At 34.1% G+C, this 24166-nt stretch overlaps 2 protein-coding genes across 2 annotated transcripts; one reads left to right on the top strand and one right to left on the bottom strand.

Moving 5' to 3' along the window:
- Positions 1-5871: 5871 nt before the first annotated feature.
- LOC111804709 (linoleate 9S-lipoxygenase 6-like) lies at positions 5872-9902 on the bottom strand. Its single transcript, XM_023689467.1, has 9 exons — positions 9572-9902; positions 9206-9495; positions 8476-8713; positions 8049-8387; positions 7868-7953; positions 7683-7790; positions 7301-7605; positions 6947-7210; positions 5872-6832 (listed from the first exon to the last, which is right to left on the bottom strand). Exons 1-9 carry the CDS (start codon positions 9864-9866, stop codon positions 6079-6081), a joined length of 2679 nt encoding a protein of 892 aa, XP_023545235.1. The 5' UTR covers positions 9867-9902; the 3' UTR covers positions 5872-6078.
- A 6795-nt stretch (positions 9903-16697) lies between these two features.
- On the top strand, positions 16698-21410 carry LOC111804711 (probable linoleate 9S-lipoxygenase 5). The gene is made up of 9 exons (XM_023689470.1): positions 16698-17001; positions 17079-17368; positions 17433-17670; positions 18039-18377; positions 18450-18535; positions 18620-18727; positions 19139-19443; positions 19533-19796; positions 20496-21410. The coding sequence occupies exons 1-9, from the start codon at positions 16716-16718 to the stop codon at positions 21247-21249; spliced, it is 2670 nt and encodes an 889-aa protein (XP_023545238.1). The 5' UTR covers positions 16698-16715; the 3' UTR covers positions 21250-21410.
- The last annotated feature ends 2756 nt before the right edge of the window (positions 21411-24166 follow it).

The following is a 24166-nucleotide window of genomic DNA, read 5'->3' as shown; positions in this document are numbered from 1 at the left end:
TTCATAATTGTGAGATCCCACGTCAATTGAAGAGAGAACGAAACATTATTTAAAAGGGTGTATAAATCTCTACTCATTAGACGCGTTTTAAAAACCTTGAAAGGAATTCTGAAAGGAAAAACCGAAAGATAAAACCTCTCCCAACTACAAGTTTACTAAACCACTCGAATCAACTAAACCCAATTTTATTTTTATCTCGGGTTGAGTTGAGTTTATTATTTAATAATGGTATTTAAACCAGATCTCGAACATTCATAATGTTACTATTTTTTTTTTTTTTTAAAAAGAGTCATATAGAAAGTCATTAAATATTTTCTTAAATTACTTTAAATGGAAGATAAGAACCCTCATTTCTCACCTTTGTTAAATTTAATTCCAAATTTAAGGAATTAATAGATACTTTCAATACTTCAATACATTTTATTGTTGAAATAATTAAATCATATGATAAATAGTTAAAGATTTTCATAAATAACTTAAGGTGTAAGAAACCCCAATTCCCTACCTTTTCATAAATAGCAATTTGGTAAAATATTTTTAACTTTCTACTCTACATTTCTAAGCTTATATTTCAAAACAAACAACAAAAAACCATAAATAAGTCCCGAGCAAATCAAAATAGGTAGATATTATTCTCACGTATCTTGTTTCTAAACATATAATCTCTGATCATAGTATTATTCCATCATGTAAATATGACACCTGAAAAAAAGAGAGATACATGAATGAATTGAGATCACATCCAAATGAGAGCGATTATGAGGATAAGATGACTAAAAAAGACTTGCCAAGAATGATGAGTATTTAAAAATACACAGTAAATGACCCCATTGTTAGGGTCGAGAAGTGTATCCATATACAATATGTATTATGACTAGTGAGACTTAATTTTCATGACTGTTCCTCCGACTCTATTCTCTTTTCTGGGTAGAGTTGAATATATGGTAGTTTTCTAGATATGGTTCACACACATGCATATGAACCTAATAAGTGGGCTTGTAAACAAACTTGGTAGGCTTGACTTTGGGCTAGCACACGCTCGTGCTATCAAAAACTAAGAAAAAAGAAAAGGAATACGAATAATATTATGGTGTATACGGTTGTACCTAACATGTTTAAAAAATAATTTATACAACATACAACATTCATGAGGTTCCCAATTAAAAATCATGGTTTAGTGAGATGATGCATATAATACTTTTATACTTACCATGACATAAATACGGTATGAGATGTACATATTCATTTTACTTTATTCATGGGTATCATACATTAGCACTCACAGAGTATGTATTATTCATGTCTCAAATAGTTGCATTGAACATAACTGTTTGGCAGTCGAAGAGGTAAGTTTATTTACCGTTCTAAGCTCAACTTGGTGTTCCTAAACTAACCATAACTGAATGTTCCTATGGTCTACTCAACCGAAATTGACTTTCACCTATGATATTCAATTTATTTAGAAAATTGAGTTTAGTACCTATTCATCGAGCAAACATAATTTCACTATCCTAAAATCACTCCTAAATCGGGCATAGTAGTGCTTTTATTAATTTATTTTAACCATTTATATGATTGATGTTATGTAATGAACTCTTGAATATTTTGATAAGCAGTCTTTCAAATGAATGTCTGTTATCTATAGTAAAAATTGAAAATTTAATCCTAAGTTTATGGTAAAAATAGCAATGAATGAAAAGTAAATTTGGTACACCATCTAAAAAATGGGGTAAAAATCAATATTTCTGAAAAATAGTGATGCTTCGACCTTTGGATCTCTCGTCCTTTTTTTTTTGGTGTGGATAGCAATGAATGTGTCGTTTAGTAATATAATAATTTCTTTTAAAAGAAAAATTAAATTAGTAACATAAAAGTAATAAGTTCGTAAGAGATAGGGAAGCATTTAGACTTTAAATAGAACTTGAAGAAGACTTAAAGCAATAGTGGGACAAAATTTTATTTTCAAAAGGCAAAAAGCAAATTACATGCCTACTTTAATGAACAAGGGATGGAAAACGTCTTAGAGAATTACGAAGTAGTGTATCACGTTTCGAAATTTCAATTCTTTGTTAGGGATACTCATTTTCTCTCGAGAAAGTGTTCGAGTGTTAAAAATATTCGTTAAGTGACCCCTCTTAATGTCAATTATGTTAACTATGAAAGATATGATAAGAGTTACATAAGCATGTTTCATAAGCTTGTTATGTTTTGATTGGATGGAGGTATGACTTGCATTATAAATTTATGTTGTAACGATTCTAGATTTCTACTAACCTAAAGTTGTTACCGTCGTCATAAACTATGCTCTAATGTGGAATTAAACATTTAAAACTTTATCGTAAAACACTGTCATGGACTTAAATGTTCCAAAAACATGTTTAAGACAACATAACGAAATACTAAATGAAATAAATAAACAATAAAAGTAAAAACACCCTATCCTAACCTAAAGTCTAAGAAATAAAATACAACTATCCAATACATGTGCCATGGTCTTGATTTACGATGTCGTCATTAGTCGTACAAGGATGACTTGCCTTTACCTGAAATAGAAGTAGCACACAGTATTTTAAGGTAAGTGGCTTAAAATACTCGGTAAGTGACCCACTATTAGGGACAGGGAATGCAAACACATGCAACTTATGATTAGGGACCTATAGCTAAAACGATCATATGGACGTATAATACTTCTCTACACACGACCTACACGTGTGAGTGTGGATCCCCAGGGTGTTCGCACCCCCTGGACCCATCATAGTCGAGCTAGTTGTTCGTAGCGGCGTCTGGAGGACAACAGACCCCCTAGTGTCATGTGAGACATGATGATGATTATCATCATAATGTACGCGTCTGTACTTATTCTCATAAATGGGGAAGTAACCTGATGTATATATACACATCAATCATTTTTATGACACAACCCTATACTTGTACACATTATTCTAAGTAACATGCATTATTTTTTCTTTACTTTATTTAAATTCACGTTATTTATTTTTCACCGCATTGTTATAATTATTTTATTATGAACGAAAAAGTTCATGTGGTCGTTAAGTTATCCAATGTGAGAAAATTGTTCTAAAAGGTTCTCCAACTATAGTTGACCAATCATAATATAGGTTATATAGATTTGAGATTTTTTAAGTTTATGTGGTAACTTTTTCTCATTGCTTATCTTTCTTTTTCCTCATTTTTTCTCTCATCCCCATGTTTTATTCCGTCCTCGACTCTTCAATTTAGAGATTATGTAGGACTTGTGCATCTTGTATATGCATTGAGCTTGGATTAATTCTCCTAGTATATTTTTATAATGCATACTTATAAGAATGATATCATATCTTATTTCTCTCTATAGTTCTGCTACACGAGAGTGTGTAAGCCTGTACACAAATCTTAGGTTTACGAAAATAGGGTATTTAGATGGATTCATGTGTATGAAAGTACTATGCATCTCAACCAATCCCAGGTGTCGGATTTGAGGATTTTGATGAGGAGGATGATATCAACAATTATGAACTAGATAGCTCAGTGAACAATTCATGGAGGCAACCTCATCTGAATCTGATTTTGGTGATTTTGATCGAGGTATGCATAGACGAATCACAGAGAGAAAAAAATATAAGGGGAAGCGACTCTCGAGCTCGTGGTGATAAATACACTAGAGGGAGTGAGTTTCAGTCTCAACAATTTCAGGAATAGTAGAAAGAACACATTTATGGTGATTTTGATGATTTTGATGACAAGTCCTTGGTCTCGTTGTACCAATTCAAGATCTCGTGGGAACAATCATGGCGGGTGAGGAACATATAGCTCGGGGAGTCCTAAAGAAGGTTACAAGTAAGATCGATCAAGAAGGTATAATGAATACAATACAACCACGGATAAGGATTATGGTGTTGTACCCCAAATGTCAGAACCAAAAAAGTTATGATACCAAATTGTTGTAGCAGAAGCGGAAGCAAGATCGATCGCGCTCACACACCCAAAAACAGAAATTAAACAAGGAGACACAAAGATTCACGTGGTTCGGAGAGAAGAAATTCCCCTACATCCACGAGTGGTAGCTAATCACTACTGTAACCAAAATGTTTACAATTGTATCTCTCACACTCTCACACTACAAAGTCTCTCAACAAAATTCCTCTCAATTGCCTTAGGCAAATACAAAATGACATTGACTCTGCATCTAACCCAAATACCACTATAAAAATACAAAATGACAATGACTCCACGTGACTCCACACCTCAAAACAATGCTAGACAAGCTTTTATATAGGCATAACAATACTAATTCTTATAATCACTCCACACTTCAAAATAAAGTATTTGTAGCTCTAACTTGAACACAATGTCAAGGCTTTTCGGAGCTTAAGATTGGAGGGGAAGAAGTGCCGAGACAATTCTTATCATCCAGAGAATAAAAACTGTGAGATAGATTTTGGGAAAATCTTTTTCAAATTTAGAATTGATAACAAAAATCAATCTCATTCATGCAAACCAATTGATAAATCATGGCAAGTAAAAATTCATAACTCACATAAGATTAGACTGAGCCAAACCACGTATGATCATCTTTTAAAATATCAATCTTCTCAATTAACGGATTTATAAATAGATATTAATTAATTGTGACTCAGCCTTATGATATCCCAACTCACGTGAATGATTTAGTTGTAATAATTACAAAGTGAGCTGTATCAATAGTATTTTTCGGATAAGGTACTCAACCATATCTATATACCATTTGTGCAAGGGCCGTTAGAATCCTCCTCTGGCAGCGTAGTTTCACTCCCACCAACGATCTCTCAAAGGTCCTATCTTTGTAAATATAACATCATGCATGTTGCCCACGTGTTGGAAATCACTCATCGTGTTGGTAGTACCTCAATAATACCAAACAAGTCTTTTCAACACTAAACTTGGAGAGTCACAGACTACTCACGACACGAAGAAACTCACTCGCTAATAATCTCAAGAAATCGTTTCTCATGTGGAAGATCAGAACTACAACCACCGAGCATACTAAGAATTCCAAAAGATCATATAACCTACGCTAACCTCACTCTGATGCCAGATTGTTGAACACAACTATGATGGGAAACAGTCGCACTCTTTATTAAGACTAATCGAGAGAGATTACAAGACAGTTTACTATTGATTTGTGTTTTGTATTTCTTGGAATGATAACTTAGATAGGTGGAGGGGTATTTATAGCAGAGGTTAGACAATTTATTCTTAAAATTTCTCAACCTTTGCTCTAAAATATTTAAATTTTTTTCTTAAAATATTTAGATATATTTATTCCTAAAATACATAAATCATTTTCCCAAAATACCTAAATCATTTTCTCATAGAATAGACTCATACAGTTATTGGTTTAACCTTACTCGGCTAGTGATGACATTTTAACAATATGGGTATGTGGGAAAAATTTAGCTCTTAGAAACAAGGAGTAAGTAATGTAACCATGTCACAGAAGATCTAGGGAAATGACATATCCATCAGGTATCAAATTCATATTCCAAATTTCGAATCCTAAACATGGATTGTGACAAATGGTATAGAGTAATACCTTTCCTAGTAAGATGAGGTTCAGAGACGAACCAAGGCGAAAAATGGTGGGCATATGACCTCGGAGTAAAGAAAAAGTATATGAATGAATCAAGACCACATTCAAATGAGAGCGATCATGAGAATAGGATGACTAAAAAAACTTAAAAAAATATTAAAAGTCACTACCTATGTCAACAATGCCGCTAAACTATAGGAGCTTCAAGGTTAAATATGTTTTCCTTGGACCAAACAACGCGGGAAAGATTCACGTTCATGTTCATGTAGGTTTATTTACTTTTACACCATTTTTAGGAAGCATTTATCATTCTCAAACACAACTTTTTATTCATTAATACACACATAGGCAAGCCCATACATAAAATTCAATAAAGCTACCTTAAGCATACTCTTTTATTCTTAATAATAGTGAGCAGCTTAAAACGTAGCCATACTTCAAACTCAATACACACGCAAATTCAAATTTGACACCACATACTTGGAGCTTACAAAACATAATTCATTGCTTCAAATGGATATGCTATTGGGAATTCCCCTTGCAGTGAGTCCTTCACTACTCGATGGAACGAGTAAGGTATAGGGAAAATTAGCTGGCCCACTTCGATTCTTCAAGTTGATATCACGATTCCTTTCCATAATTCGTTCTTCAACTTGATATACCTCTTTTCCAAACTTCTCAAAAGCTTCCAATGCATGTTTATCCGATGTCCACTCAATGCTAGCTCGTTGTCCAAGATACACCTCGTCCGAAGCATGCCTTGATAAAATTTCAATTAGTGACATCCCAAGAAGAAATTGTATTTGAGAATTGATTGTCCTCAAGTATGCCTTTTCAGGGTTTGCCTCAAGTTCTTTATACTCAGAGCTGCCTACTTCAGGCATCAATCTACGACTTATAGTTGGTCTATTGGGAACAAACCCTCCATATGGATATTGTCCAAAGTTGACGGCTGCATGAAGCGCCGAAGCAATCCATATGATGATGGTGCATGATTCAACTAGCTCGGCTATGGTATTCATTTTTGGCCACCAGGGCTCATTTTTCTTGTCTGCGTGACCTTTTTCTCTTACTTCCTTCCACCATGATTGGAGTTCAACATCGTTTTGAATTGCCTCATCGTCTTTGTAGTATAGAGAGCAATAGTTTGTGACCCATTTTTGGATTGTCGACCAAATCTCAAGCCCATCGTTAGCAAATGGATAGTCCCCTATTAATAACCGAAGTCCATGTGGGGAACTTGCATCCTCAACCGCTACACCTCTACACAAATCAAGGAAAGGAAGATGGTTGTTAAGGATTGTTGGAAGAGGAGTTTCACATTGACTAATTAATGTGTATAATTAAAATAGCTCCTTAAGAAAATTAAAGATTTACCTCTTGATAAGATTCACCGGCAATGCTTGTTCAAGGAAATTCCAATCTTTATATATGTAAGAAGATAGCTCCATGGCATATTTTGATTGGAAATGGGTCTCTTCAAGAAGCCCACCAGCATTCACAAGAATTTGCCTTGCAAATGCATTTATAAACATGGTGTCTTTATAATGTGGAATTAGTAACTTATGAATTGGATGAAGCACACTTAGTTGTCGGTGTGTTGCGATCACAAATGGCTCGACTACTGCATGCGTGTGCAACCTATAATAATTTTGAAGCGTCGAATGTAAAATTAAAGAATGAATATGAAAAATTGATATCGATAATTCTCGAGTTTTATGAGGTTTATACCAATGAGAAATAAGCTGATGGTACCCAACGTCGTTTACCGCTACATAAGCTTTGGCCAATTGCCAAATTGAGCTTTCGACTCCTCCTTCAGCTGGATAGTACAGCTTGCTAATGGCACCATGTCTATCTCCTTGAGGGTGTGGCAAGCTCAGCTCAATAACCAATGGCTTCAAAGTCCCGTCATCTTGTAACAACAAGAGTGTTCTCGTGGCATAAGTCTTTGTAGATGTTGAATTTATCTTTCTTAGATATGGCATCAACGCATCGTGGTGATCCAATATGTAAAGCTTATTTTGCTCGATTGCCTATCGATAAACCAAATCAATCGTTTCATTAGCTCGTTCAACGTTTTTTTTAAAATTTAAAGAATTTCATAATTTACCTCATTGACGCTCAGTCCATTCAGACCATACTTTATGTTTTCTTCAGAAATGGTGCTATTTTGATTTCCATAAACAGAAGGGTCAAGCTTGCTCACGGGTGGAAATTGCTGTGAAGTAAAGAAAATATAAATGAACACCGAAAAGGAAAACAAAAAGAGAAGTAAATATATGCAAGAAGAATTACTTGAAGACGACTAATGCATATAGGGTTGACTCCTGCTAACATTTCTCTTGCAAATTCTTCATCAGTTCTCCACGCAGATTTATCATCTGTCACGAGTTTATTAAAAAACATGTTAGTGTTGATATATAGTCAAGTCACTCGAACATTAGTTCAACGGGTTAAAACAAATATACGTTTATACCTTTGATAATATGAGGAACTGGATATCTAAGAAATCTTTCACCATCCGTCCTTAAAAGTTCTTTAAACATGGGCGGTGTGAGTCCATTAGTGAGATCTCTAAAGACATTAAATGGAATGGGAAATCCTCCATCATAGAGATCATGTACTTGTTTGAAGTTGTCAATTTCTCCCGGAGTTCGATCAACTATAGTTTCAAGCCCTGGTTTGATGTTTGAAGAAAGGGACTTCAATGAATAAGCAAGAAAATCTGCCATCTTTAAGTGTCCAAAGTTTTCATCTCTTGGCACATAAATGTTTAACCCTACCACTGATTGCAATCGGCTCTCATAGCTAGGATCTGCAAAATTCATTGCCAAACACTATTATCATATGAATAAAAACTAGCTCTAATATTTAAAACTCGTTTAAAATCCGAATATTCCAACCTCTTCTAGTACGTGGTCTTCCTGTTCTTCCTCTACGAGGATAAGGATATTTGTCCCCTCCAAGAATAGGACGAACAAGACTGTTACCACCATCAGAATCAGCTATGTCATTGTAGACATCGTAGTCATAAATTCTATCCCATTCTTTTCGCTCTCCCTTTCCATCTCCTCTAAGATTGATCAATTCTTCCTCTCGATACTTGCGAAGTGGGGCTGGTGTCTCGCTCGGAAGATATGTCTGCAAGCAAAAACATGAGATTAAACGAGAGATAAATAAGAAGGGTTGTTGAGGATTGTTGGGAGAGGAGTCCCACACGAGTTAATTAAGGGGTTGATCATGAATTTATAAGTAAGGGATACATTTACATTTGTATGAGGTCTCTTTGAAGAAACCAAAAGGAAAACCATGAAATCTTATACTCAAAGGGGATAATATCATACCATTGTAAAGATCCTTTGAAACCTAACATGGTATCAGAGTCATACCCTTAATTTAACCATGTCAATAGAATCCTCAAATGGTGTACTTTGTTTTAGGGCTCTAGAGAGAGGAGTAAATCCTCAATTAAGAGGAGGATTGTTAGGAGAGGAGTCCCACATTAGCTAATTAAGAGGTTGATCATAATTTTATAAGTAATCCTCACTGGTACGAGACATTTTGGAAAACAAAAAAACACATTGTGCAGACATGTGATTCTTGACTCGGGTAAGAAATTGATTAATTAATTACCTTATTAGCAAAGAAAATACGATCTTTGTTGTATCGCCGTTGAGGGTAAACCCATGAGTTGCAATCGAAATGGACTTTTCCATAGCCAGGAACATCCTCAAGAGTGAGAGACTTGAGAAAGAACTCACTTGTATGTCCATTTCTTATATAGAAAGCTCCTGGATATCCAAACTCTTCATCCCATTCAAAGTTGATTTGGAACACCGACTCTCCGGCAAACAACGGCGGCAGTGAGGTCAGCCACCTCTCCAAATAAGCACGCCGCCCAACTTTCCCTCGTGGATCGTTAGCTATTCAATAACAACACTCATCAAACCCCAACAAAGTAATAACAATGCCCACAAAATAATTCAAAGGAACACTTACAATGGCGATCAACATGAGTTGCACTCACGAGTTCCAGCACAATTCCACTGCCCAACAGCTCAGTGACACCATCAATAACAGTGGAGTGAAGCTCAGTGAAGTCCAAAACATTGCTTCTCATCAAAATCACCTTCCCTTTAATCTTCTTCTTCCCGATCCGACCGATGTCGGTGGCACGGTCGACGATGTTCCCTCCAGCATTTACAACCGACCCAGCAACGTCACCGGTAGTTCTAAGAACGTCGCCGGTGGTTTTAAGGGCATCCCCTATAAGGTTTTTCCCAATCCCAAACATTCTCTCTTTTGTTTCGCTGTTTGCAATAACTTGAAAGAAGGTGGTTTGGAGAAGGTGAAATTGGTATGCTATTTATACCACAAAAAAGTTGGTGATTGCTGATCTTCAAGCTGTGTGTCAAGATTCTTTTAGAGATCAAAAAGAAAAATTGGCCAAACAATGGCCTCTATTTGCACCTTTCACTGTTCATTGCATCACTTTTTTTTCTTTTTCCTTTGAGTTAAACTCGTGAAACTAAAAAAAATTCTACAAAGAGCCCTAATCGAGGTAGGATCTTACAATTCACCCTTTTTCGAACTCCAGTGTTTTCATTGACACTTGTTTCCTTCCCCAATCGATGTGGGATCCTTCAATTCACCGCCTTGTGTATACCCTCTTTGCGGCTCAGCCTCCATGCTGACACATCACTCGGTGTCTGACACTGCTACCATTTGTAACGGTCTAAACCCACCACTAGCAGATATTGTCTTCTTTCAACTCTCCGTTGAGGGGAAGAGAAGTTTCCACACTCTTATAAAGAATGTGTTTCGTTCTCCTCCACAACCAATACGAGATCTCATTCTTAATATCTATGCTACTTTAAATTTTATACTTATTGAATTTTATACTTAATATTTGTTCCACGACAAATGTACGATTTAAAGTATGTATTATATGAATTACAAAATTAGATAACTAAACAAATGTAGGATTATGGATGATAGTGAAGATTTTCGTAAATATTAAGAATCAAAACATATATAATTCAATTTACTTTCTTTAAAGTTGAGGGAACCTTTCATTTTATAAAATGCTTCATGTAATTTCAATATTCCTTGAAATCTTCAAATTTTAATGGTAAGAACTATTTAGAAACTTATTATATAGTTTTATAAATAACTTAATTTTCCACTGTTACGACTTATTTAAGCTAAGTTGAGCTTAAACATTTAAAAACAAACTCGAATTTATTTTTATATTAGATTGATTTTTTTTGTTTAATAAGGTGCTTTTAAGTTAAGAAAATGTACAAATTTGACCTAATATTCTTAATTGTATTTTTTAATATTATAATTAGTTTTTTATTTCTTTTAAAGAATCATATAGAAAGTTATTAAAGATCTTCGTAAATTACTTTAAATAGAAGATAAGAACCCTCATCTCACCTTTGTTAAATTTAATTCCAAATATAAGGAATTAATAGATACTTTCAATATTTCAATACATTTTGTTGTTGAAATAATTAAATCATATGATAAATAGTTAAAGATTTTCATAAATAACTTAAGGTGTAAGAAACCCTAATTCCCTACATTTTCACATATACCAACTTAGGTAAAATATTTTTAACTTTCTACTCTACATTTCTAAGCTTATATTTCAAAACAAACAACAAAAAACCATAAATAAGTCCCGAGCAAATCAAAATAGGTAGATATTATTCTCACGTATCTTGTTTCTAAACATATAATCTCTGATCATAGTATTATTCCATCATGTAAATATGACACCTGAAAAAAAGAGAGATACATGAATGAATTGAGATCACATCCAAATGAGAGCGATTATGAGGATAAGATGACTAAAAAAGACTTGCCAAGAATGATGAGTATTTAAAAATACACAGTAAATGACCCCATTGTTAGGGTCGAGAAGTGTATCCATATACAATATGTATTATGACTAGTGAGACTTAATTTTCATGACTGTTCCTCCGACTCTATTCTCTTTTCTGGGTAGAGTTGAATATATGGTAGTTTTCTAGATATGGTTCACACACATGCATATGAACCTAATAAGTGGGCTTGTAAACAAACTTGGTAGGCTTGACTTTGGGCTAGCACACGCTCGTGCTATCAAAAACTAAGAAAAAAGAAAAGGAATACGAATAATATTATGGTGTATACGGTTGTACCTAACATGTTTAAAAAATAATTTATACAACATACAACATTCATGAGGTTCCCAATTAAAAATCATGGTTTAGTGAGATGATGCATATAATACTTTTATGCTTACCATGACATAAATACGGTATGAGATGTACATATTCATTTTACTTTATTCATGGGTATCATACATAATACATCATGACGTTTTGCAAAGCATAAACACGATTATATCAACATTGCAGTCATAATCGAAGTACATGCACCACATTGTTTATTAAGTTAAAATAATTTAGTTACTATCTATATCAACAGGTGGAATTTCTCTTTCAGTGGTTGAATAGTAGAACCTCCAAAACTAAACATGTTTAGTTTGGATCAATCCTTTATTGGGTGACGTAAATTTTTTCTTTAAAAGCATGTCAGTGAGCCTTGTAGGCATAGGTAACGTGGACACGTCACAACGAATGTAGGAGAATGCCAATACCATCAAACGACAATTCTAGATTGCAACGATTGGTACAAATCATGCTTTAATTAATTTATTTTAACCATTTATATGATTTATGTTATGTAATGCACTCTAGAATATTTTCATACACAGTTATTCATTAAATTGAAACATTTATTCAAGTTTGTGGGTAAAAATAGAAACAATTATGGGTTAAAATCAATTCTTTTTCTAAAAATTAGTGGTGCTTCAACTTTGGGATCTCTTGTACTTTTTTTTTTTTTTTTTTTTTTTTTTTTTTTTTTTTTTTTTTTTTTTTTTTTTTTTTTNGAAACATAAAAGTGATAACTTCATAAGAGATGGGAAGTGCCTAGATTTTAAATAGAATTCAAGGGAGACTTAAAGCAATAGTGTGACAAATTTTCTTTTGAAAAGCCAAAAAGCAAAACTAAATGGCTACTTTAATGATCGAGGAATGGAAAACGTCGTAGAGATTACAAAATAGTACATCACGTTAGGAATTTTTAATTCTTTAAGCGTTCGAGTATTAAAAATATTCGATAAGTGACTCTTCTGATGTGATCGAAAAATACATACATATGCAATTATGAAGAAGATTAACATAATTATGGTCGAATCTAAAACGTGGTCTTGAGTTTCACTTTTTTCTTTTTTTATCAGGGTGTGCATCACTCTTAGATAAATAGTTACATATACATCACTTTCTTGCTATACCGTGTCTATGTTATGTTATGCTATAATATGATTATATCATGTTGTGGAATCATATTTATGATTCGATGATTTATGAAGCATAAACCTACGTCATGCTATGTAAATTATGTTAAGTATGAATGATATGATAAGAATTACGTATGCATATTGTTTCATAGCCTTGCTACGTTTTGAAGGAATGAAGGTATGACTTGCATCACAAATTTATCTCATGATTTTAAGTTATGAGACCTCATACATTCACGTATATCACGTGCATCAGAATACTTCCCCGTTATGATTAGTATAGACGGCTACCTGACAATATTTTTGTTCCCCATGATATTATGCGAGCCCTTGCTCTCTAAGGTGTCTGGTAGCGTAAGTGTAGCTCGATGAGCTAGGACTAGGGGTATATACACAAGCCACCTGGTCAGTCCATGTGTACATGCGTGAGCCGAGTGTAGGGTACTCAGACTATCATTCTTTTCCTCTCGTCCCCATGTTTTATTCCATCTTCAAACTTAGAGATCAAATTGTATCTACCCAACAAGATTTAGACTATTCTCTAGCAAAGTATTGATATTTGTTTCATTCAAATTCATAAAACTTTATTAAATAGATCAATATATTCATAAAATTTTATAAAAGAAAAAAAATTATACACGACCGCATGCAATGTTATATATAGACTGAGCATGAATTCATTCTCCTCATATATTTTTACGAATGCATACCTATAAGAATGATATCGTATCTTATTCGTCTTTGTGGTTCAGTAGCACGAGAGTGCGTAAACCTATATGCAAGTCCTAGATTTATGAAAATAGAGTATTCAAATGGACCCACGTGTATATGTATAGACTATGTGTAGAGAAATACATTGCATTCGAATCCGCCTAATAAAATTATTATGATTTCACATAATTACATGTGTTTACTTTTTACTTCTTGAGCAAAGAGTTAAATATGCATCCTATTATTATTCGATAATTTTCAATGAAATCAATGAAATAAATGCAATCGATAGACTGTCGGCAGAAGGGCAGAGTCATAAATTAAGTAAATACCCACCAACTATCAAATTGGTTTAAACATTTTTATTTTCCCAAATGTCAAACAAAATTAAGGGTTAGATTTGAATTTAGTACTCCACGTTCGATAACACGACTCTCCACAATGATATGTTGATATTGTCCATTTTAAGTGTTTTGAGCTTCCCCAAAAGGTCCCACCCGCAGTGGAGATAGTATTCGTTGATTATAAACCCATGATTATTCTTTAAATCAGCCGATATGGGACTTTCATCTATTTGAGTAAATTTATTCTTTGTATCATTTTAGACACGTTTTTTTGTTCTTCAAAAAGAATATGTACTATAAAACATAAAGAAGAAAATTATAATTTCATGATCAACAAAGACATGAGACGTGTGGAAACGGGAGAGATATGTGAAAACGTCCAACGTTCAAATCATTTATTTACCCTACATATTATTGAACCAAAAATTCACAAAATAATTCCACATCAAAATATGGGTGAGCCAAATTATTGTTGTTCAAAACTAAATGAAAAGTTAAATTATAGGCCCATCTATTAAAAATGTGGGTCAGCCAAATTATTGCGGGTTACTCGATATAATATAATATGTACGGTTGGAGAAGAAACGAAACAATTTATGATGTGGAAACATCTTCCTAACGAAATTTTTGAGGGAAAGTCTAAAGAAGACAATATCTGACACCAATGACTAACTCAGCTATACCGGCCATTTCTGACACATTATCTTTATTTATTTTCATAGCAGATTTGAACCGATAACAGGAAGATTTTGAGTCCTCTGCTCTACTAACTAAGCTATACCGGCCATTTCTGACGCATTATCTTTATTTATTTTCATAGCAGATTTGATTTGATAATAGGAAGATTTTGAGTCCTCTGCTCGACTAACTGAACTATACCGGTCATTTCCTTTCCGACACATTAGACGTATTTTCAATAGCGGATTTGAACCGGTAACATGAAAATTTTCAGTCCTCTTATCTTTATATATATTTCGAATTTATAATAGTGTAGAAGTGTTGTCCTTTTCAAATTTCTTTTTTTTTTTTTCGTAAATTCCTCTTGGGCTATGAGTGAGCTTCCATCACTCACCAAATATGAAAAACATGTTTTTTTTTTTTTTGGTTAGAGCAGCCATGGATGTTCACACCACTTTTAACTATTATTATTATTTTTTTTTTTTTTTTTTTTTACTTTTAAATTGAAAATTATGGGATAAATTCATTAAAATATCTTAGGAAGGATGTGGTTGGATCAACAACTTTCACAATTGGTGCTCATAATGTTCTATATAGAAATATAATTAGATTGGGCCAATGGTCTTATCGGGATGAAACTACTAGTTCGTTGCGCTTTTGCTTACGCATATACTTTTATTAGGACCACACAACAACATACATTGAACACAAAAAAACAAAAGAGAGAAAATACAAGAAAGTACATTATTCACGGTCTAAGGAGTATATATATAATTCACTTTACTATTTATAAATTTACCCGATACAATCATTTATATAACTATTTACCATATATAGCTCTAACATATACTATGTATAGTTGTATACTCATTTACTATATATAATTATTTACTATATAGTTTAGTATAACTATCTACTATGAACAAATATAGTTTTTTACTGTATATAATTGTTTACAGTAACTATTATTACGTATAATTATTGAGTATTCGGTAAATAAAAATAAACAGTAAAATCTATAACCTGATATACATGAATGGGATGATTAACGCTGTAGTGTCAAGTTTTTATTAAATAATGAAGAGGATTGAACTATTTTTTTTTTAATGAAAAATTAAAATATTAGATTAAAAAATAACACAAATTTTCATGTCCATTTGTAAAGTATTCAAAATAAATAAGTAATTTATAATAAAAAAAGAAATAATAATGGAAAAGTAATAAATGTAAGTAGATAAACATCGCTATTAATTTGTCACATGGTGTGGGTCCACTCAAACATAAATTACTTCCCAAAATAAACAAAATAAAATAAAATAAAAGTAATTAACGTCTCTTAGTTTTTTAAAATTAATCTAACATATAGATATTAGTTCTATTTATTATCTATTTTTCAAAAATATTTTTGAAAATTAAATAAATAGTTTCTAAAAATTCATTTTTTATTGAATTCCACTCTAATAAAATAAAAACAAATATTAAAATCTTATCCTCAACTCTAAATATGAGCATTTTATTCAACTAATTAAGTCATATATACTTGGGCAGCAAGTAAGAAATTTAATAAATCAACGAGGAAAAAAAATTATTTTTTTTAATTCTTTACTGGATTACATCCCGAGTCTAATCCTTCAATAAAAAGATTCATTCTCTTTATAAAAAATCTTTTTCGATTCATCCTGGAGTTAAATTATTCAATTTAAGAAATTCAACTAATTAAATTATATATGAGTAGCAAGTAAGAAATTTAATCTAATTATTAAAAAAAAAAAATGAAGGGTTATTAAAATGGCACAAATAATTTATTTACAATAGGTAAAAAAAAGGGATTAATGTGAAAATATTTAGAGTAAAAGGAGCACGTTGAAAATGAAACAATGCAAAGAAGAGACATTATTGTAAGAGCCCACTTGAATTATAGTTCTTGTCGTTTTTGTTGTGCAATATGTTTTCATGTTGTCACACGGCATGCATTTTTGTGCTATAAATACACATCAAATTCGCATCTTCAAACCATCCATTCTTCAATTACCACAAACAAAGAGAAGAAAAGAAAATGTTTGGGAAGATCATTGGGGATGCCCTTAAAACCACGGGCGACGCCCTAAGAACCACCGGCGACGTAGCTGGGTCGGTCGTAAATGCTGGAGGGAACGTCATCGACCGTGCCACTGATATCGGTCGGATCGGGAATAGGAAGATCAAGGGGAAGGTGATTTTGATGAGAAGCAATGTTTTGGACTTCAATGAGTTTCATTCCACTGTTCTTGATGGTTTCACTGAGCTGTTGGGCAGTGGAATTGTGTTGCAACTTGTGAGTGCAACGCATGTTGATCGCCATTGTAAGTGTTCCTTTTGAACTATTTTGTGGGCATTGTTATTGCTTTGTTGGGGTTTGATGAGTGTTGTTATTGAATAGCTAACGATCCACGAGGGAAAGTTGGGCGGCGTGCTTATTTGGAGAGGTGGCTGACCTCACTGCCGCCGTTGTTTGCCGGAGAGTCAGTGTTCCAAATCAACTTTGAATGGGATGAAGAGTTTGGGTATCCAGGAGCTTTCTATATAAGAAATGGACATACAAGTGAGTTCTTTCTTAAGTCTCTCACTCTTGAGGATGTTCCTGGCTATGGAAAAGTCCATTTCGATTGCAACTCGTGGATTTACCCTCAACGACGATACAATAAAGATCGTATTTTCTTTGCCAATAAGGTAATCAATTAGTGTGTTCTTTTTTCTCTATTGTTTCTCATTTGTCTCATATTTTTGTTTGTAGACATATCTTCCGAGTGAGACACCGGACCCTCTTCGTAAGTATCGAGAGGAAGAGTTGGTGAATCTTAGAGGAAATGGAAAGGGAGAGCGTCAAGAATGGGATAGAATCTATGACTATGATGTCTACAACGATATTGCTGATCCTGATGGTGGTGATAAACTTGTTCGTCCGATTCTTGGTGGGAGTGATTATCCTTATCCTCGTAGAGGAAGAACGGGACGACCACGAACCAGAAGAGGTTGGAATATTGATATCTCATGTGTTTGAATAGCCCAATTGTTTATAAGTTTATGAGCTACATTTAACCCTTTTAAAAAATCTTTTCTAAAATATGACAATAAAAAGGTGTAAGATCCTATATTAGTTGGAGAGGACACCTCATGTTTTAAAAATTTTGAGGGAAAACTCAAAACGACAATATGTCGGCTAGCGGTGGGCTTGGGCTGTTACAAATGGTATCAGAACCAAACACTGGGGATGTTCCAGCGAGAAGGCTGAGCTTCGAAGGGGGTGGATTGGGATCCCACGTTGATTAGAGAAACAAACCATTCTTTATAAGAGTGTAAAATCTTTCCCTAACGGACGTTATTTGGTGAAATTTTACAGATCCAAACTCGGAGAGTCGATTAAAGTCGGTGATAGGGCTAAACATTTACGTACCAAGAGATGAAAATTTTGGGCACTTGAAGATGGGAGATTTCCTTGGGTATGCATTGAAGGCACTTTCTTCAAACATCAAGCCTGGCCTTCAAACTATATTCGACTTAACTCCATGCGAATTCGACAAGTTCAAAGAATTATATAATCTCTATGAAGGAGGCTTTCCTATTCCTCCCAATGTCTTTAAGACCTTTACTGATGGCCTCACAGCTCCTATGTTCAAAGAGCTTTTAAGAACCGATGGTGAAAGGTTCCTTAGGTTTCCAGTTCCTCAAGTCATCAAAGGTACCTACAATTTATTTTCAAACCTAATTTCATAAGCTTACGTAAATGTTTTGAACGTTTCGGTTTGCATAGATAATAAGTCCGGTTGGAGAACTGACCAAGAATTTGCAAGAGAAATGATAGCCGGAGTCAACCCTATTCTCATCCGTCGTCTTCAAGTATTTTTTCGATTTCTATTATCATATTAGTTTAGTTTCTTCTTCTTATGGTTGCTTAATTACTTCACTTTTCTTTATTGATAGCATTTTCCACCGTTGAGTAAGCTTGATCCTAAAGTTTACGGAAATCAAAATAGCACAATCACTGAAGAACAAATAAAGAATGGTTTGGAAGGACTAACCGTCAATGAGGTGATAATAATTTTTTTAAAAATACTTTAAGCTCATTGATTGTGGTGAATAGAGATGTTTATAGGACAGGGCAAGGATGGAGAAACACTCTCTGTCTCCGTCCCCGTCTTCGCCTCCTATTTCAATTTTCATCTGTTAGATGATAAAAGTCTCACATCGGCTAATTTAGGGAATGATCATGGGTTTATGAACAAAGAATACTCTCTCGAGTGGTATGAGCTATTTTGGGGAAGCCCAAAGGAAAGCCATGAGCTTATGTTCAAAGTGGACAATATCATATCATTGTGGAGAGTCGTGTTCGTCTGACATCATCTACGTGAAATTTTTTCATTTATTTTTATCGAGATTAATTAAAAAAAAATGTTGTACGCTTAAATGGCAAGAATATGATGGATTTGATTGATGAAATAGGCAATTAAGGAGAACAAGTTGTACATTTTGGATCATCATGATGCGTTGATGCCATATCTTAAGAAAATAAACTCGACCTCAACAAAGAGCTACGCAACAAGGACATTGCTCTTCTTGAAAGCGGATGGCACTTTGAAGCCATTGGTTATTGAGTTGAGCTTACCACACCCACAAGGAGATGAACATGGTGCTATTAGCAAGCTATACTTTCCAGCGGAGAATGGAGTTGAAGGCTCAATTTGGCAGCTAGCCAAGGCTTATGTGGCTGTAAATGATGCTGGCTACCATCAACTTATTTGCCATTGGTATAGTTTCTCATAATGTTCTAAAATAATTGATATGTTGATTCATCGAATTCTATTTAGTATTGTAAATTCTATATTTGAAATTGCAGGTTGCATACGCATGCAGTACTCGAGCCGTTTGTGATTGCAACCCATCGACAATTAAGTGTGCTTCATCCAATTCATAAGTTATTAGTTCCACATTATAAAGATACCATGTTCATAAATGCATTTGCAAGACAAACCCTTGTTAATGCCGATGGTCTTCTTGAATCAACTCATTTTCAATCAAAATATGCCATGGAGTTATCCTCTTATGTATATAAAGAATGGAATTTCCTCGAACAAGCCTTGCCCGCTGATCTTATCAAGAGGTAATTTATATCTTTTTGTTTTTCTTCTTTGATTTGAAGAATCATAATTATAGGAGCTAACTTTTAGGAAACACCAATTTCTACAATGGTATCATCCTCTTAATTATCAAATGTGAAACTCCCTCCCAACAATACTCAACAATCCTTCCCACGAACAAAGTATGCCTGTGGAACCCCTTGAATAGCCTCCCCTTAATTGAGGCTCGACTCTTTCTTTGGAGTCCTCGAACAAAATACACCTTTCGAGGTCCTAACTTCTTTGTTCGGCATTTGAAGATTCTATTGACACAATTAAGTTAAGGGCATGACTTTGATACAATGTTAAGAACCACGAATCTCCACAATAGTAGATATTGTCCATTTTGAGCATAAAATCTCATGATTTTGCTTTTGGTTTCCCCAAAAGTCCCCGTACAGATATATTCCTTACATATAAACCTATGATCATTTCCATACTTAGCTAATGTGGGACTCCCTCCCAACAATTCTCAATACAAACTATGTAATGCCTCAAGCCCACCTCTAGCGGATATTGTTCTTTTTGGGCTTTCCCTTTCGAGCTTACCCTCAAGGTTTTTAAAACGCGTCTCCTAGGGAGAGATTTCCACACCCTTATAAAGGGTGTTTCGTTCTCCTCTCCAATCAACGTGAGATATCACAAACTACTAACAACATGCAATTTCTTTTGATTTTATCTAGAGGAGTAGCAATTCAAGACTCAAGTTCTTCACATGGAGTTAAACTTTTGATAGAAGATTATCCATTTGCTGTTGATGGACTTGAGATATGGTCAACAATAAAGAATTGGGTTGCAGCCTATTGCTCTCTATACTACAAAGATGACAACGCTATCCAAAATGATATCGAACTCCAATCATGGTGGAAAGAGGCTCGAGAGAAAGGCCATGCCGACAAAAAAGATGAGCCCTGGTGGCCAAAAATGCACACAATAGCCGAGCTAGTTGAATCATGCACCATAATCATATGGATTGCTTCAGCTCTTCATGCAGCCGTCAACTTTGGACAATATCCATATGGAGGGTTTATGCCCAATAGACCAACTTTAAGCCGTAGATTCATGCCTGAAGTTGGTAGCAAAGAGTATAAAGAACTTGAATCCAACCCTGAAAAGGCCTTCTTGAAGACCATCAATTCTCAAATGCAATGCCTTCTGGGGATGTCTCTAATTGAAATTCTATCAAGGCATGCTTCGGATGAAGTCTATCTTGGACAACGAGCTAGCCTTGAATGGACGGCTGATAAAGACGCAATAAATGCTTTTGAAAAATTTGGTGAAGAGGTTCATGGAGTTGAGCAAAGGATTATGGAAAGGAATGTTAATATCAATTTGAAGAATCGGACAGGCCCTGCTAATGTGCCCTACACCTTGCTCATTCCATCTAGCACTGAAGGGCTCACGGGAAGAGGGATTCCCAATAGTATCTCAATATGAACATCAAATCAAGCTATTATATTAAGCTACTCGCTAGTAATCACTATGAAATAAAAGAGTTTGCTTAATATGTTGCATTTTAAATTTTATGTGTGCCATGTTGTACTTGTTTAATTTGTGTTGTGATGAATAAAATCATGCTTAATGAATAGTGTTTTAATTGATGTTGTCAACAAATGTTTGTTTTCATAGCTAGAGAGCATTTATCCCCCAACAAGCCCAACCCGATTGGGACGCACCTTTATATCGACTATATCACTTTTTAAGTCTAGTCGGTGGAATCAGTAAACGACACAAATAGCAATGTAGTAGGACTTCACTATACAACTCGAGAGATACGAGAAGAAAATTGTTCTCATGCTCACATAATGTAGGAAAACAAATTCAATTTTTTTTTAAATGACAAATGGTGAGATTCAATGTTGATTGAAGAGAGGAATGAAATATTTTTTTTATAAGAGTGTGGAAACCTCTCCCTAGTAGACGTGTTTTAAAAATTGAGGCTGACGACGATACGTAATTGGCTATAACGAAGAATATCTAGAAGCAATGAACTTGGATTATTACAAATGGTATCAGAGCTAGACATGGGATAGTGTAACAGCTCTTGAATACTTGCAAACATCTTACGCAGCTCTAGAACGGACAGAAAGTACAATATGGACTAACACTCTAGTATGACTCCCGAACTGAAAGTACAAGGTAAAATAATGCTCTAGAACGACTCCCTCTGTGATTACGCAGCTCTTGAACACTTCTTTACCTCGATCGACAGCCTGCGAACACATTAAAATGAACAGTTCTTAAGCGTGCTTTCCCTAGTCCACGAAAGTAACAAGCTCAATTTTCAGACATGTTATTACCAAATATGTTAAATGAAACCTATAATATGTTAATTGAGGGCATTAGACAATATTGGGAAACCGACAATACCTTATCCCCGCATTATTAACATCTCTAATTTGTTCTTATAATATAGGATTGGTTAGGTTGGGAGACCTCATGCATGTGGCCAGTCTGACCTTTTGTTTTATCAATTTGATGCCTTTTTTTGGCATTTTAATTTATGATTCAATATCTTTATGTAACAACCGTTGTAGCACGTTTTAGCATTATACTTTGTGATTGTACATTAAAGTTCATTGTTCAAGATTGTGAGGTTAATGTTAAGACTTTGTTCTAGGATTGTGCTAAGGTCTGGTAGGTCAGCAGCCTCCCATTAATCGAGGCTCTCGACTCGAGTCCTTAATAAAAATACACCTTTTCTTCGACACTCGAGTCACTTTTGACTCACACCTTTGTTTTGGGATTGCCTAAAACGCCTAATGACAATAGAGATATATTTCTTACCTTATAAACATATGAAGTAGAGGTAGTTGGTCATATTATAGTTGACCCATTTTGAATAATTTTAGATCCTTCGATTTGCTTTATATTTTCGTGTGTGTATGCATATCGAATCCCAATAAGAGGTTACTTAATAAGTATTTTCAATATTCAATCTTTCCAAAATATACTCGGAGACTATCTTAATGTATTGATCGTCTTTACAAATCATTTCATGTATTTCCTCTGAACTATCCTAGACCTTTTACTTTGTTTATAGACTCAAGGTATTTGTTTAATGAATTTCATGATCCTTAATGAATCTAGATAAATTATTTTCTAAATCGTATTTTTTCTAATATCTATAAATTTGCGATTAGCATGTTTTTATTTGTTTTCGCTCTAAATATTTCATCGAACATACATTTAATAACGAACCTAGCTGATTTAAAGTCTTAAGTTTTGTTCATGAAAAATGAAAAAGTAAATGAAATTGAATTAAATTTAAAGTACAAACTTACATAACTATAGTTGGTAAAATAAATATTGCCATGAATGTTTCTCAATGTTTATTAATGGGGATTCTAAGGGCTTTCATTATGGTGACCCTTTATCCAATAATTTGTTTATTTTATGTACTTTTGCCTTTTCGTCTCTTCCAAAAGATGCCATTGCTAAAGGTGTAGGGTACCCTCCACCTTTTGGCCAAAAGTCTTAGATTTGCCATATCGAGATCTAAAAGGAAGTTGTCAATAAATAACGACTCAACTTTAGCAATATTTTAACATTCTTGAATATCAATCTAATCAAACTGAACTTTTAGGGTGATCCAAAAAATTACCTCAACCTAACCCAACTCAACGCGATTTGGGAGAGCCATGTTGCATAGTCCTTTACTTTAGGGTTCTTGGTTCTCCACACATTGAGGAAGCTTCCCCCTTTTCTCCTACTTTCGTAGAATATCTGTTTTTGTCAAAGCGAAGCACTATCTTGAGGTAGGGGGACGGGACAAGAAACGGCTTCAAAGAAAGCTATTCGGTCTCACTACTATTTTCCTCTCCCCCCTTTCTCTTTTTCTTCCTTAAATCAAATGAGAGTAAGGACGGGGTCTTGCCCATCAGCCTACTTTGCTAAGAGGTGGGGCAGGAGCGCAACGACCTAGCCCAAACCCAATTAAATGAAGCTGCAAAGCCTATGAAAAGAGCGAGAACCCTGGTTGAGGATCACTCCAAAAGATCAACTTAACTTAACCCTCAAATTAAGAATTAAATACAAAGTAAGAACAAAATTAATGGATAATCATTTAAAATTGTGGATCCTATCAAAAGAACTCAAAACGCGAGATAAAATTATAACATTTTGAAACCTAAAAATCAAATGAAAATTAAACTCAAAACTTAGGTATAAAAGTTAAATAGAAATTAAATTCAAAATACCAAATAAAACTGAAACTCAAAGATTAAAGTTTAACAAAATATAAATATACTTTCAAACAAAAAAAATCCTTAAAATTAACGAAATGTAAATGATACTTTCAAACAAAAAAAAAAAAAAAAAAAAAAAAAAAAAAAAAAAAAAAAAAAAAAAAAAA

This window comes from Cucurbita pepo, chromosome LG11 (genome assembly GCF_002806865.2).
Source record: "Cucurbita pepo subsp. pepo cultivar mu-cu-16 chromosome LG11, ASM280686v2, whole genome shotgun sequence".
Classification (NCBI taxonomy): Eukaryota; Viridiplantae; Streptophyta; class Magnoliopsida; order Cucurbitales; family Cucurbitaceae; genus Cucurbita; species Cucurbita pepo.
The sequence above is the reverse complement of the archived record's forward strand: the minus strand, read 5'-3'. Positions and strand labels throughout refer to the sequence as shown.